Genomic DNA, 17319 nt, shown 5'->3' with positions numbered 1-17319 from the left:
CAAATGTAATTTCTATAAAGAAATTCTGAAACAGTGTTATTCCTTGACTGTTGATCTACCACCTAGAGCTTCCCCTGTCATAGATCATGTGATCAGAGTTGATTGGTGCTTTTCCCTGTAATTTTCTCACAATCGATGGCAGGTATTTTGAGGGCACAAACACTAATCAAGAAGTTTGGTCAGTTTTCTTTGAGGGAAAACGATTTTGGTACTCTCTGTATGTCACCATGTTTCTGTAAATTTAATTGCAGAAAACAAGTAAGTGTAGTGTCCAAAGCTTGTTATAAAGAAATAAAACTTAACTTCCTCTCTTGTAAGTAGCTAACAGTCCTAAAACTGTGTGACATACTCCGAAGAGCCAAGGATTTAGAGCTAGAAAGTGTGGATTAGAGACTCCGTTTTACAGTCTTCATGACTTGATGGTTTTGAACAAGCGACTTAAAAACCAGACGGACTCCATTTTCTTATTTGTGGAATCGAAATGACAAAAATACTCTGAAACATTATTGGGAAGATTAAGTGAGAAAATAATGCATGTAAAATCTTACTGTTGTAGTGAAGCAGCTGATAATAGGCCAAAATAATGACTTAGTACTTAATCCTTTAAAAAGAATAAATTTTGGAGAAATGTGTAGTGGAAAGCAAAGTTTCCCTACTGACCTAAAGTGGGAAGAGATTGACGATGAGATTTTTTTTTTTAATTCTGCTGGAGATGAATGAACTGATTATTCCAAAGTATGCTCTTCATTTGCAGTGCGATGCACCCACCACTTATACCTGAGTTTGAAATGGAGTGTTTTTGTGCTACAGTAAGACCCAGAGGCCAAGATTTTTATGGTAGCGATTGAAACCTTTTAAAGTCGGGATAACTTATTTGGAGTCAGAATTCCCGAATGGAAACGGAGAGATATCGGTCTTCTCCTTAAAGTTACAAGAAGTTAGAGAGTTTTCCAGATAGGTCAGATGTAATAACGACTCTTTGATGACCTCTATATGTGTTTATAATGAAATTAATAAGATTGTTGGTTTATAATCTTCCAAAATTCACTGAGTTGTTTTTTGGAGAGTCCTGTGATTTACTCTGAATAGATAGGCCTACCTTTTAATTGTTTTCCAAGGGAAAAATCCTTTTTAACTATTCTGTAATCTAAATCTAATCCTTTCTCTAGGGAAAGAAAGCTCTCTCTTAAGTGTTAGAGCTGTAGCTGTACAATCAAGGATTTGAGTAGGCTTTAAATACTTTTCTTCAAATGAAGTTATCAGGATTTGTTTATACATACAGGTAAAGTAAACTGTACAATTAGATTTTGGAGAAATAAGTAAGATTGGGTCTGGGGAGGGATCATAAAGTAAATTGTGTTTCTAAAGACATGTGAACTTGAAAATATTGAGATTCCTTTACAAGAGAAAGAGGATTAGTTGTGATAAACTCTGTTGCATCAGAAATGTTTTCTGAAGCTTTGTTTGTTTGAATTCTGGCTGTGATGAATAAAACAGAACAATTAGAAGTACCCCCTCCCCTGAAACTTTTACAATATAGTTGAGGAGATGCACGTGAAGCAGTCTATACATAACAGTGTGTGATCGGGTACCAGCATGTGGAATATAAATGTTAAGTGCACTAGATCTTCAGGAGTAGAGAGTAAGGACTGGGATCATTAGAGATTTTCAGGGAGCAGAATCTAGGTAGAAGGGAAGAAAAATGTTTCAAGTGAGGGAAGCAGTGTGAATTAAATCCTGAAGTTAAGAATACTCAGGGAGATATTTAAAAATCAAACAAAAGCAGAAGCAGACCCATAAATACAGAGCACAAACTGATGGTTGCCAGAGGGGGCCAGTGGGGGGAATGGACAAAATGGGAGAAGGGGAGTGGGACGTACAGGCTTCTAGCTATAGAATGAGTAAGTCACAGACTACAGGGTACAGCACAGGGCATATATAGTCAGTGGTATTGTAATAGCGTTGTACAGTGATGGATGGAAGCTACACCTTTGGGGAGCCCAGCGTAACATACAGAGTTGTTGAATCACTGCGTTGTACCCTGAAAAAAAAAAAAAAAGAAGAATCAGGGAATGTTTCAGGGACAGTGAAGATAGATAGATAGAATCAGGAGAGAGTACTCACTGTTGTTTTTAGACTCCACACGTGATGCCATACAGGATTTGTCTCTCTCTCTCTCTGGTTTATTTCACTTAGTGTAATGCCCTCACATGTCACCCATGTTCATCCATGAAATTGCGGATTTTTTTTTTTTAATATATCACATTTTCATTATCCATTCACCCATCATAGGGAAGTTGGGTTGTTTCCATAAGTTGGCTGCTGTAAATCATGCTGTAATGAACAGATTTAAATTTTTTGGCTATATAACCAGGAATGGGATTGCTGGTTCATATGGTAGTTCAATTTTTAATTTTTTTAGGAACCATCATACAGTTGCCCATAATGGCTGTACCAGTTTCTCTTCCCACCAGTAGTGTATAAAGGTTCACTTTCCTTCACAACTTCAGCAACATTTGTTATTTCTTGTCTTTTTGATTCTAGTCATTCTGACAGGTGTGAGGTGATACCTCATTGTGGTTTTGGTTTGCATTCCCCTGATGGTGAGTGATGTTGAGCATCTTCTTATGTCTCTGTTGGCCATCTGGATGTCTTCTTTGAAAAATGTTTATTCACCTCTTCTGCCCATTTTTTAAATCAGGTTATTTGTTTGCTTGTGTTGAAATATTTTCTCCCATTCAGTAGGTTGCCTTTTTGTTTTGTGGATGATTTGCTTTCCTGTGCAGAAGCTTTTAATTTTGGTGTAGTCCCAATAGGTTAATTTGGCTTTTGTTTCCCTTGCCTCAGGAGACCTATCTAGAAAAATGTTTCTACTGCTGATGTCAGGGAAATTCCTGCCTGTGTTCTTTTCTAGGATTTTTATGGTTTCAGGTCTCACATTTAGGTCTTTAATCCATCTTATTTTTGTGTATGGTGTAAGAAAGTGGTCCAGTTTCATCCTTTTGCATGTAGCTGTCCAGTTTTCCCAACACCATTGTTGAAGAGGCTGTCTTTTCCCCCATTGGATATTCTAGCATCCTTTGTTATAGATAAAATGACAAAATAAGTGTGGGTTTATTTCTGGGGTCTCTGTTCCATTGATTTATGTGTCTGTTTTTTTGCTGGTATTATACTGTTTGCATGACTACAGCTTTGTTCTTTCTCAAGATTGCTTTGGCTACTTGGGGTCTTTTGTGGGTCCATATAAATTTTAGGATTATTTGTTCTAGTTCTGTGAAAACTGCTGTTGATATTTTGATAGGGATTGTGTTAAATCTGTAGAGTGCTTGGGGTAGTATGGACATTTTAACAATATTTGTTTTTCCAGTCCATGATCATGGAATCTTTCATTTATTTGTGTTGTCTCCAATTTCTTCAATGTTTTGTAGTTTTTGGAGTACAGGTCTTTCACCTCCTTTGTTAGTTAAGTTTATTCCTAGATATTTCACTCTTTTTGCTGCAGTTGTAAAGGGGATTTTTTTGTTGATTTCTCTCTCTGCTACTTCATTTTTTAAAAAAGATTTATTTATTTATTTTAGAGAGAGAGGGAGCATGAGTGGGAGGGGCAGAGGGAGAGGGAGAGAGAATCTGAAGCAGACTCCAGACAGCGTGGAGCCCAACATGGGGCTCAATCTCATGACCCTGAGATGATGACCTGAGACCCTGAGACAAAACTAAAAACTGGACACTTAACCGACTGCGCCCCCAGGTGCAGGTGCCCCTGCTACTTCATTATTAGTGTGCAGAAATGCAACAGATTTCCACACAGTTTATATTCTGTGACTTTATTGAATTCATTTATCAACTCTAGTAGTTTTTTTGGTGGGGTACTCATTGTTTTTATGGCAAGGAATAAAGTTTTAAAAAGATTCCGGCTTGCTTATGAGTAGCTTTAAAAGTCAGACTAATGGGGTTGAGCTTTCTCTTGCAGAGACTAGTAGATTTTTGAGAAGGAGAATGACCTGTGGAATAAGAATTTGAGTAAGACTAATCAGGCCAGTCATAGGTGGGACACACTGGATGGGGAGGAGGGTGGGCAAAGGGAGACCGTCTGGGAGGCCATTTCAGGGATCCAGATTTTGGTAATTAGTGTCTGGTTGGCTGTCACTGGGAGAAAGAGACATTTATGAAAGAATTGTTAAGATGAATGTTGCTGGCTTAGCTATGGGTTGGAAGAGAGTCAAGGATGACTGACGATGTGTTTCTTGGGTGATTAGGAAAATGATACAGAAATAAATTGAGTAGAAACACTGTCAATGTGGTAATTTTCAGTTTGAAGGATAAAAAATGGAAACAAGAAATGAAACCCGTTTAGGTATGGTGAGAATCAGGTAATAGTAGGGCCTCAGGAGAGAGATGTCAGCTTTGCCACATGGACGGTTCAGGTTTGAGAATCATCAGACATTGGGCGACATTTGAGGCAAAGCACCACGAGAGCCTCCCCAGCATTACATCCGCAGCCCTTACCAGGTCATTAAAGATCTTCCTAACCTCATTTCCTACCGTGTCCTAAACTTACCTTTTCTTCCAGCCACCCTGGACTCCTTGCTGTTTCTCAGACACATCTGTGGGCTCCTTCCAGCCGTGGGTCTTTGCACTTCCTGTTCCTTCCAGCTGGACCACTCTTCCCACAGATGGCTGCCTGGTGCCTCCTTTTACTAAAGGAAGCCCCTTCTAACACTTCCTTCTAAAGTAGTACCACCTCCCTGTCATTTTAACTTATTGCCCTGCTTCGTTTCTCTTTGTAATCCTCATAAGTACCTGCTCTCTTATAAATTAGTTGTTTTGCTTGGTTATTGCTTGACCACTCCTCGGCTCCGTAAAATCCAAGTGTGAAAAATAGGGACTTCGTTTTGTTCACCCCTCTACCCCCAGGGCCTAGCTTGTTGCCTGGCATGCTGTGGGCACACAATAAATATTTACTTAATGAATGTCTGAATTTATTAAGGACAAAATTATCAGGAAAGAAAAGTTTAACACAAAGCCCTGAGCCTAAGGGAGCAGCTCAGTTGGGAGAAGAGATCCTAAGAAAGAATACTCAGAAGTGGTCAGAGAGATGGACACAAAGCTGGGCAAGTCGGTATCCTGGGGCCACGGGGGTCGGGGAGACCTGAAGGAAGGGGGCCAAGAACATCAGGTGGAGCAAAGAAATGAAAACAAGAACAAGGAGAAGATATCTGATGAGGGGATTTTAGGAGAGACCCTAACCACAGCCTTGCTGATGGTTAGGGAGAGGTGACAGACAAAGGCCATGACTGTAGTGTGTGGTTTTGATTAGCAGGGGCAGTTAGGGGAGGGAAAGCACGCCTGTTGGTCTGTGTGTATGTTTATGGTTCACTCACCTTGGTGTGCGCTGGTAAGTGCTGATGAGGGTGTGTGACTAGAGATTGTCCCATTGATACAGATAGAAGTGCAAGGCATTTAGGTTATAAATGAGAGTCCAATACTAAAGAAGCTGATTATTCCAGCAGTGATTCCTATAAACTTTTAAATGCCCAGTGAAATATTCTGAAGTTTCAATTGCATTAAATAAGTTTAATTAACTAGAAGTGGTTTCGCTTTCGACATTCTCCTGTCTACTTTATATTTTAAAAAATAATTTCCTTTTCCACTGTCAGCCATTTAAGCCTTTGGTAGTTTATTTTGGTACATACTTTGAGGAAAGAATCTAATATTATCCTGGAGGGGGTTTCTATTTTTGACTTTTTATGATGGGAAATGTCAGACATACAGATCAATAAAATAGCTGCTTGGACTCTCCTATGTCCATTACCTAGACTTAACAGTTATCATTTTACCAGACTTACATTATCATTTGATTAAAATATTTAATGTAAATTAGGATATTATGACATTTATCCCTGAATCCTTGAGTACAGATCTCTGTAAACAATAAGGAATTTCCCCCACATAATTACAGTTCCACTATCCACCTAATAAAACTTAGAAATCTTTAATATTATCTAATAAAAAAATTTGTATTCAGGTTTCCCCAGTTGTCACCTAAAATATCTTCAACAGCTAGCTTGTTTAAAGCAGAACACATTAAGGACCACACGGTGTATTTGATGGGCATGTCTCTTAAGCCTCTACTGGTCTGGAAGAGTTCTGTGTCCTCTACCAACACCCCCACTTCGGTTACATTCACTTCATAAAGAGACAAGGCTGTGTGACCTGTGGAAAGTCCCCTCTTCTGGAACGCTCTGCTGATTGCTTCAATGAAGTGTCATTTCACTAGTTACATGACTAAATTTGTCCTATATTCTCTCGTTATGTTTATTCATTTAAGACTGGCTGTGTTCGGCACAGGACTAGGTAATCAAAGATCATGGACTTTGTCCTTAGAGAAGTTGGAATCTAATATACATTTTGTCAAATTCTTTTAAAATTCTGCTATTAAATCCCACTTTCATCATATTCCAAATCTAAATTAGTTTTTCTTGTTTAGTTAAAACAAAACTGGTGCTTACGATTATTTTTCAGATTTTAACACCGTACCCAATAGCAAGCTGTGTTAAAATGGTTAGATGTCATCCTGTTTACATCTGATAATCCACTTCTATTTGTTTTGTGGGTTATTATAACAAACTACCTACTGTGATATCTGAATATAGTAGGGCTCTGTGCCACTGTTCCATAGGATGTTAAAGACCTTCATTTACTGAAATGAAAAATTCACAACATATGAAATGAGCAGAGCACTTACCTAATATGTCCCATATGTTATGGTCTCTCTTTTTTTTTTAAGATTGATTTATTTATTTTGGAAAGAGAAAGACAGAGACAGCATGAGTGGGAGGTACAGAGGGAGCAAGAATCTCAAGCAGACTCCCCACTGAGCATAGAGCCTGATGCAGGGCTCGATCCTAGGACCTTGAAATCATGACCTGAGCTGAAACCAAGAGTCAGATGCTTAACTGACTGAGCCACCCAGGCGCCCCTGGTCTCATTGTTACTTAAAAAAAACTGCTTAGAAAAGATTGGAAAGAATATACATTAGAACATTAACAAGGTTTATGCCTGTGTGGTAGGATGATGGTTAATTTTCTTTTAGTTTTAGCTATCCCTGTTTATGACTTTTTTTACAGTAAGCGTAGATGATTTGTACAATGAGAATAAATAAAGCAATGAGTTCAAAAACCAGCTTGGCCACAGAACATTGTGAATGTACATAATGCCATAGAATTGTACATTTGAAAAGGGTTAAAGTAAATTTTATGTTTTGTGCTTTGTTGTTGTTGTTTACCACAATTAAAAAAAAGAAAAAAGAGTCCATGGCTATTATACTGCAGAAAACAAAACCAAAAAGCAACTTGCCTGGTCATATGTTTTGAGTCCCCTGGATCTTTGCATGCCTCTTGTAACTCTTGTTAGTAAATGCCTTATGTCGTTTTGTATCTTAATTATTGTCCCACAGTGACCATAGTATATTTTTACTTGAAATTTCAAGTATGCAGAGGGTGGGCAGAAAGCAGTTATTCCAGTTATTCCAGAGGACCCTGGAGGTGTTCCCTTTGTTTGTTTAATTAGAGACAGGATTTGGTGGACAAGACAAGATGGAGAAACGCTGATGGGAAACATGTTGGCTCTGAAAGTCTACTTCCAGTAAATGGTGGTATCTGTGGTGATCATATTCATTAAAGAAAAATGTATCAGGAGAGGTTCACTTTAATATGTCATGATTTCAGTCCACAAATAGTATCCCATGTTAAAACCAGAGTAATAAAGTTTATGGTAATTAAAATGTTAGAATTTGAAGTGTGTATCATAAAGTGAAAAACATCTTCTAGAGTGCAGTATAGTGTTAGTAAGCCAATCTTACTCCCCTCATTTATAGAACTTGTTGTGTTATGAAATACAATGTAAGAACGTCTTGGATTTCTGTCCTATCTCCTTAGATGGAGAAGGCTATGTTGACTCTGGGTTAATAGGGAGATATTTCATACAGAAACCGCTAGAAACATGGAGCTGGATCAGTGCAAGTTTGGCGATTACTTTTCCATCATCAATAATTGAAAAATCTTACTAGCTTTATTGGTATTGCAGGGTGTGAGACCCAGCAGCAAGAGCACCCAGAGGTTTTGTTGCCTTCTTACTACCTACTTCTTTCCCTTCTGCTCTTCATTCTCGGTCACCTTCCCTCTGCATGCCTACTTGGAGAAACAGGAAGTACCCAGGTCCGGATCCTGCTAGGGGATAATCCTTATACCTGTCCATCCTTAGGCTGTGTTCAGAGCCAGGGGCAAACACATTGGGGCCCTCTCAGGTGAAAAACGTCCTGGATTTCTTTGTAGGGAAGGTATGGGGAGGTGTAGAAGATGGAGCGGACTGTCCCATCCCTTGGACAGATGGCTACTGAGCCTTTAAGACACTTTCCTAGCAGTTTATTCTCTCCAGAAGAGCATGGAATTTGGATTCAGGTAGACCTGAGGGTAGATCCCTATACAGTTTCTTACAAACTGTGTGTTTTGGGGCAAGTTGTTTGGCTAGTCTCAGTTCATTCATTTATGGAACGGAGGACAAGAACACCTTGTAGGCTTGTCCTCTGGATGAAATGGGGGACACTGAGGACCCATCAGTGCCTGTGGGGCCTGGCACATAGTGATCACAGAACAGATATCCTCCATGGGACCCGCTCTTTACCAGTGCACCTGCCACACTCCTCGCTCTCTCTGGACTGAATGAATCTCTTTAGGACTGATGTGTTGAGTCTTAATTACACCCTATGCTTTTGTACTCCCAGATAGTAAAAACTTTAAACAAAAGGAAGAGATGCTTTCTGGCCCCTTTAAAGAATATCCACAATAGTATTATATCTGGGGGATCAAAAATACACTCTCGGTATAATCATTATAACTGACAGCGTTATTTCATTAGGTGATTTAATTATAAATAGAGTCTCTTATGCCTTTGTTTTTCACGTTGAATATTAGTAGAACTTATTTTTAAAAGAAAGAAATTAGCATTTAAGGTTCTAGAGGTTGAAATAAAATCTAATATTTTTAATAAATTCTGAACAGGTGATATAAAAATTCTTTTCGGCATGTATTTTTTTGATCTGGCGTGTTACCGTCCCTCTAATTGGCCTCCAGTTTACAGAGTAATTACAGCTTCAAATAAACTTGGTCGTCTGTGGTTCAGAATGTGTAAAATTAAGCAGAACACTTGAAATTTAGCTTGTAGTTTAACTTGCTCAGGTGAGTTTAGTATAACTAACTCAAGTACCAGTGTAACAAATACTTTGTTGGAAAGTATTATGGGCTGTGATATAATAAAAGTTAGCTACCTGGCATTTTATATAAGAACACATGCTTTTTTCTTGTGTGTTAAATCGTTCCAGAAATTCTAGCTAATTATTCGAGTAATAGCTTTTCAGAATTGTTATTTGAAGCTTCTGCTTTGGGTTTTAAAATTTTAACGTGGTCCAGCTTGAATTGAGAACCTTTACATAATTAAAAGGAAGATATTCTTCTAAAGAAATATTGGCTAATCTGTTTATTAGCTACCATTCCCTTTAAGAAGAAGAGTGGATGGAACTGGAGGGTATTAATGCTGAGCGAAGTAGGTCAGAGAAAGACAATTATCATATGGTTTCACTCATATGTGGAAAATAAGAAACAGCACAGAAGATCATAGGGGAAGGGAGGGAAAACTGAATGGGAAGTCGTCAGAGAGGGAGACAAACCATGAGAGACTCTCGACTCTAGGAAACAAACTGAGGGTTGCTGGAGGGGAGGTGGGGGAGGATGGGGTAAGTGGGCGCTGGGCATTAAGGAGGGCACGTGATGTGATGAGCACTGGATGTTATATGCAACTCATGAATTATTGAACACTACATCTGAAACTAATGTATGTTGGCTAATTGAATTTAAATTTAAAAAAAAAACGTAATATTGGGGAAAAAAAAGTAAGAGTCTCCTGTAAGAATGAGAGTTCAGACATGAACCCTGTTCTGAAAACGTCCATATTTTTCTTCATTTTAGGGGGAGCTATAGGATGTGTTCATGATTTTGTATTATGGCTAGCATAAAAGAACCCAAAGTTTTTCTGTTTCCTGGCCCCCTTGTTCAAACATGGTGATTTAAAGTGTCAAGTGTTCTGAATTCAGATTCAGCTCTTTAACTACATTTGTTTCTGTTTCCTGTACAGCAGTAAACCCTGGGACTTGGTGGCGGAGTGTCCTCTTCTCTTGGTACTGACCCAAACACCACTTAAATATGTTGAGTCAGTTTTGGTAGCTGCTCGTCTCTTTTACCGTCTCAATTTAGTGTTATTTAGAAATAGGATTCATTTATAGAGTATATCAAAAAATATATAGGCTTATTTCTATTTTACTGCTTGTTCATAGTAACATTTTTGTTCAGCTAGGCTTCAGAAGGACCTGATTGAAACCTGCTCATCTTTGAAGTGTCTGTCCTCCGTTCTTTACATTAAATGCCACTCAGTCACTTCTCATGAAGTATTGATGGTGTCCCCTCACGTGCTGTCACGTCACACATGCTGTGGGGGACTGTGGGGCCCATAATTCCTAATTTCTACTAGGACATCACGTTAACCTGGATTAAACCCTGGCCAGAAACTTAATAGGAGTTTTGTGAAGAAGGAACTATATTGGAAGAACAGTGGTCTTCACAGAGAATCGGATTGGGTCTGTGCTTTATAGAGATAGATGTAAACCATGCCTACTTATAGTGTTGGTATTTTAAAACTTTCAGATTTCATGGGGCGCCTGGGTGGCTCAGTTGGTTAAGCGACTGCCTTTGGCTCAGGTCATGATCCCGGAGTCCTGGGATCGAGTCCCGCATCGGGCTCCCGGCTCGGTGGGGAGCCTGCTTCTCCTTCTGACCCTATCCCCTTTCATGCTGTTTCTCTCTCTCTCTCTCTCTCAAATAAATAAATAAAATCTTTAAAAAAAAATAAAAAAATAAAACTTTCAGATTTCAAACAAGAATATAAATTGGCATTCTGTATTTGGTATTTTTTAACATTCAGGTCTCAAAAGGTGTGTAACATTGCTGTACAATATCTCACTGTGAAACAATAGATATTATGACCTGTCAAATCTACCACCTTTTCATTATCTTACACACCACCAGGTTCTCGTTTTCCTCCTTACCCAGTTTAAATTCATCAGTTGATTCAACCAAGATGTCTTGCATCCTCTCTTCATTTTCTTGCTTTGCCAAACTTACTTGGTTAAATTACAGCTTTGCTGAAATCCAGTTTTCTGTGCCCCACCTGCACCCATGTAGCTGAATGTATCTGGGGAAAATACACAACCATGATCCTTGGCACTAGCTTGAATTCTTGATCATTCCATTCCAGTGGGTTCCTGATGCTACCCAGCTGTCATGTTATATTTCCCTAGTCTGTCTGTTCTTTCATTCTCCTAGAAGGCTATTGGAGACTTTCTTCGCAAAGCACCGGTGCATCTTCTTCCAACCTGATTCTTAAAGATGGCTTTACACCCTAACTCACTGAAAACAATAGGAGCAACAAAATCAATTCTCTCAGCTCCTGCTTGCCATGTATACCCTTGACTGCATTTGGGCCCTTTTGTCTCCATGTCTTGTTCTGCCACTAAACTGCCTGTACTCCTGACTAGAGCCAGCCCTCTACTTATCCAGCAGATCCCATCCTTTCTTGACTGCATGAGGAAGTTGCTCCAGAAGTTTACTCCTCTTTCTTATGTCATCAAAATTACCTTCTTGTTGGATTAGTACTATCAGAATTATCCATCTGGACAGTATTCATTGACTAAGTGTCTGCTATCAGGAAAAACAGACACCGTTGGGGTGCCTGGTTGGCTTGGTCAGTGAAGTGTCTGCCTTCGGCCCAGGTCATGATCCCAGGGTCCTGGGATCGAGTCCCGCATCGGGCTCCCTGCTCAGCGGGAAGCCTGCTTCTCCCTCTCCCTCTGCCGCTCCCCCTGCTTGCACTCTCTCTCTCTCTGTCAAATAAAAAAAAAAAAACAAAACAAAACAGACACTGTTTAGGCACAGATGGGCACAGTTCTTAGTGCTAAGAATATATCAGTGGAGCTTACATTCTTGTTGAGGAGACAGGAAGCAAAAAAGATACTAAGTTAGTCATTTCATGTGTTTGAAGATAACATGGTATGAAATAAAAAGTAGAGCAGGTAAGAGGGGTGGGGGAGTCTGGATGAGGGGTGCAGATCACAGAGTTTAGTAGCACGGTCAAGGTAGGCATCCATGAAAAGGTGAGGTCTGATCTGAGACTTGAAGGTAGTGAGGCGTTATCTGTGGGCTGTGTGAGGGGACAGAGTGCTGGGAGAGGAGGTGCAGTACATATTCGAGGAAACGCAGGCAAGTGGCTGGGCTGCAGAGGGGCCTGAGAGAGAATACTAACTAGGTGAGGAGGTCAGGAACTTAAGTGGAGTGGATGGGAGCCCCAGATCACATAGAGGCCCTGTTGATCATTGAAAGGCCTTTGTTTTCTATTCTTAGTGAATTGGAAACACTGCAGGATGTATATATTTTTTTTTCTGCAGTTGATCATGTTAAGAAGGTTTCTGCTGCATGTGTTGAGAACAGACTGTAGTGAGGGGCAGGGAGAGCTGTTCTAGAGTTTTCAAAGTACTCACGTGAGAGATAATGGTGATTTGTTCCGATAATAGTGGAAGAGGTGAGAAGTGATACTGGATATCTTTTGAAAGCGGAGCCAACAGGATTTCCAGAATGAGGTGGGAGACGAGAGAGGAGGACTTAGGGTGAGCCCAGGGCTTTTGACCTGAGCACTTGAGAGGATGGAGGCGCTGCCGGCTGAGATGGAGGGAGTGGAAGCCGAGGTGGGCAGGAGACCAAGGGTAGGAGAGATCCATTCGCTTTTGGACGAGTTCAGGTGTCTTTTTTTTTTTTAAAGTTTTTATTTAAATTCCAGTTAGCTAATATACAGTGTAATATTCGTTTCAGGAGCCACAGTATAGTGATTCAACACTTCTTTTTTTTTTTTTAAAGATTTTTATTTATTCATTTGACAGAGAGAGAGATAGCGAGAGCAGGAACACAAGCAGGGGGAGTGGGAGAGGGAGAAACAGGCTTTCTGTCGAGCAGGGAGCCCGATGTGGGACTCGATTCCAGGACCCTGGGATCATGACCTGAGCCGAAGGCAGACGCTTAACGACTGAGCCACCCAGGCGCCCTGATTCAACACTTCTGTACCTCCCCCTGTGCTCATCATGACAAGTCCCGAGTTCCGACGTCTTTTAGGATACACTTTCTAGCTTTAAGTAATGGATCTAGCCCTTCCATGTTTCTGCATAGGAAGAGCTTTATGGCACCTGGGGAGGTTGAGGCATTCGGCAGTGAGAGTCTGAAGTAGAACTGCATCTCTGGTAAAAGCCAGGTAATGGCATACATTACCAATATCAAACAAGAGCGCCCCATGTTTTCAGTCTGGATGACAGGAAAGTTAGGAAGCCAGGAGAAGGAACAGAATCAGGAGGAAAGATAGTAGGTTTTAGGAACCAGTAATTCAACCAGGTAGATACATCCACTGTATAGTTAATCACGGGTATCACAAAATACAGATCCAAGATGGAAAGAAGTTCAGATTTTTATATTGGTCAACCAAGAGATGATGATGGCTGAAACCATGAAACCTTGTTAGAAAAGAGAAGAAAACTAAGCAGAGATCCTAGGTGAATGATCTTTTTTGGTGCAAGGAGTCCATGAACTAGTCCAATGTGGCTAATGCCTAGGTCCTATAGAGACTTAGAGATGGTAGTTGATAGTTGCTAATGATGGAATAGGACAGAACAGGCAGACACTGAGAAAACACAGTTGACTTTGTCAGCTGCAGGGAAATTGTTTCTTCCAAAGAGCAGTGTCAGTAAACAACCCTACCCTACTTTGTCTTGTTGTCCAATACCATGTATCCTTAAAGACCAGCTCAGGTATACACCTGATAATAGCTAACATCTATTGAAAACTAATTATGTATCATACGCTATGCTGAGTCTTGTACTAATTTATTATTAATTCCCACACCAATTTATGATGTAGGTGCTTGTTTCCACACTCTCAGCCACTACAGGATGCTGCTTTTCTTTGAAGTCTTCTGAGATGTTCCCTGACATAATTTATCCCTCTTGACCAGCTGGTTCTACGGGCTGTGATTACTAGGAGTTTAGGTGGTATATACGGTCAAGAGGCCTATACCCTATATAATCTAAGTAAGGGATAAGGATACCTTCTTAAATGATACATAATAATATAAGATAGTGAAAATGAGGGGTACAATAATAAGTAATGTGAATATGGAGAGAGGAATGTTTGGTTTAGGACCAGGTTGATAGGAAAGGCTTCATGGGAAGAGTAGGATTGGATCTGGGCCTTAAAGAATAGGTGTGGTTTTGAGTGTAGGGGTGAAATCAGTGGACACCATTCCAGACAGTAAGAGCAGCTAGGGCAAAGGTGCCCCAGCAGCTGGGGCAAAAGCTAGGGCAGAGCAAGATGTATTTGGGGAAACTTAAGTCATCCAGTTTGGTTGGTTAATAGACCATGTGGTCAGAATGGGTGTTGGATTGGAAAAGAAGACTGAGGTCAGGTTGTGAACACCCTGAGTGGAGGTCCATGGAAAGCTGTGAGGTTATAGTGGTTTCACCTAGAACAGAGCTCTATCGTTCTTGACTATTACTTTGTGGCTTAAATATAAGTATATTCAAAGAGACATTTTATGTTATTTCTAGAATGCCAGTTAATGAAAACAGAACGACCAAAGCCAAACACATTTATTATCAGATGTCTCCAGTGGACCACTGTTATAGAAAGAACATTTCATGTAGATACTCCAGAGGAAAGGTAAGAAATTTGTTTTTCCTATTTCGTGAAAAAGCAACAATCGGTATAAAGATATATGTGTATCTGACTTCACCATTTGTAAATATATGTGAACATATTTGTAAAATCCTGTAGTCCCTTAATAATTGTTTCTGGTATAATAGATGAATAACAGAGGCTTGGAACATATTAAATCAAAACCTCTAGAACTGCTGTAAGATAGTCTTCTTAACAAAAACCAGGACATTTAAAACTTGAAATATAAATTGGGACATTTTTGTAACTAAACTACCTTTAAAAATGGTTGAATTGATTGTGTTCATATTTGGAATCTTAAGGTTAGTAATAGCAAAATGTTTCAAGTAGCATTGCCATTATGCAAGGGGCTGCCTGGAGTTTAGGCTGGGAAGGATTCTGAGACTGGGGCTAAGCTCCATGAAAAAAACAGCACCGGGATTGATTGCCATCGACTGTCCTCATTGCTCTAGAGGGGAGTGGCAACTTCATTGGGCCATTTTGTCATCCTCCTGATCTATGCATTCCTACAACCCCTGCCCCAACCCCCCCCACCCCGGTTCTGTTTTAGTACCCTCTGATCTGGTGGTAACTGAGTTAAGTCCAACAACCACAACCACAAAACCATTTTCCTGCACAGATGTTATCATGGTTGATCCAAATCAGCAACTTTGTGAAGTTAAATGTTACTAGCCTATGTTCCAGATGAATGAAGCAGGTCTTAGAGGAGACTTGTCTAAGATTTAAAACAAAAATAACCTCCCATAAGAGCTAGTAAATAGTAAAGTATTATTTTAATAATGCTTTTTGGTCAGTAAACAGTAAATGGTAATGTGTGATTACTTTAGAAAGGAAAGAAAAGTAGAAAAGAACTAGAAAACACTCCTAATTTTATAACCAGAGTTAAGGACAGATCTTATTTTCTTTTATACACTCCCAGTCTTATTCTCTGCAGATGTATTTAGGTCTTGAGCATATATACAATTCCGTATGTCTTTTTCTCCCTGTCCACTCCTGTCTTCCTGGGCATTTCTATCTGCTAAGTCCTCAGTTTGCTTATAGTTCCACCCATAACCATGACTGGGCTAATTCCTATTCATCTGTCAGATCTGAGCTTCCAATACCACATTTCCCACAAAACCTTCTCTGACTCTTGTAGACGAGGTAGGTGCTGCTGCTGTAGACTGCATATCTCCCTGCACCTTTTATATCAAGTATATCAGCACTGTAATCTTTGTTTGCCTTTCTCGCTAGACCGTGAGATTCTTGACTAGCAAGGATCGTAGGTTCCTTGCTCAATATTCTATCTTTACAGCATAGTCCAGGCTCCAGCGTAGTATTTGTTGACTGGCTGAATGAATGGAACTTTTCCCATGTCACTGTATAGTCTTTGAAATATTATTCTTAGTGGATTTACATTGAAGCATGATTAATTTTGCCATTTATGTTTGCAAAGCTGGATTTACGCCATATCTTAAGACTTTAAAATAGTTCCTGCTCTTACATATCACACCACTTTTCTGAACAGTTTTTTTTTTTTAATTTTATTCATTTATTTGACAGAGACAGCTAGAGGGGGAACACAAGTAGGGGGAGTGGGAGAGGGAGAAGCAGGCTTCCCGCGGTGCAGGGAGCCCAACGTGGGGCTCCATCCCAGGACCCTGGGATCCTGACCTGAGCCGAAGGCAGACGTTTAATGACTGAGCCACCCATGCGCCCCTGAACAATCAGTTTTTATTTGCATTTATAACTAGGAGAAAGCAGTTTTAGTAAAAATGAAAAAACAGCATCTTTATATTTACCATGGGGTGTGTTTTTCTACATTCATCTCGAATCTGCTGCTTGGAGATTTTATATGACTTTAATGTTAATGAAGACTTAGAAAAATGTAGTGAGAACTGGAAAAGCTGTGTATTTTCTGTGTTCTGTCTGCCAGTCTAAAATCCGTTCTTTTTGTAAATGTAATATATATTTCTACTTTCACTAAAAAAAAATCTTCTATTTGTTTTATTGGATGATGGAAGTTTGGAATCTACTTTTTCCAAAGGATGAGACCATTGTATCAGCTCCGTTCTTCTTTTCTTTTCATTGAATAATCCATTCTGTCCTCTCTGATTATGGATGGCACATATACATAAATATTTGTATTTTTAGTTTTTTTTCTTTTTTTTTCCCTTTGACTTCTCCATCATTCTAGCACTGAGACCACATGGTTTTAATTAGAGAAGCCTTATAAAGCTCTTAACTTCTAAGGGAGAGAAAAGGCCTTAACTAGAAGTAAGAAAATTAAGAAAGGAAAAAATTTCAGGTAAAAGCAAACATGTAGTAAAGCAAAACTTCAGTTACTGCTGTTTTTTTTTTTTTTTCCAAAATGTTCTTAGCTTTTGCAGGCATAGCGTCTGCAGATAATAGTAACTTTGTCTCTTCCTTTCAGGTAGGATGGTCTATTATTTTTTTGTTTTTA

General features: G+C 39.5%; 1 protein-coding gene across 1 annotated transcript in view; it reads left to right on the top strand.

Moving 5' to 3' along the window:
- AKT3 (AKT serine/threonine kinase 3) overlaps positions 1-17319 on the top strand; it is a 298230-nt gene that overhangs the window by 137827 nt on the left and 143084 nt on the right. Inside the window, exon 3 of the mRNA XM_044916426.1 lies at positions 14750-14861. Coding sequence (XP_044772361.1) covers positions 14750-14861 — 112 coding nt within the window. The remainder of the gene's footprint in view (positions 1-14749; positions 14862-17319) is intronic.

Source organism: Neomonachus schauinslandi, chromosome 6 (genome assembly GCF_002201575.2).
Source record: "Neomonachus schauinslandi chromosome 6, ASM220157v2, whole genome shotgun sequence".
Taxonomy (NCBI): Eukaryota; Metazoa; Chordata; class Mammalia; order Carnivora; family Phocidae; genus Neomonachus; species Neomonachus schauinslandi.
This window is presented reverse-complemented; position numbering and strand designations above follow the sequence as displayed.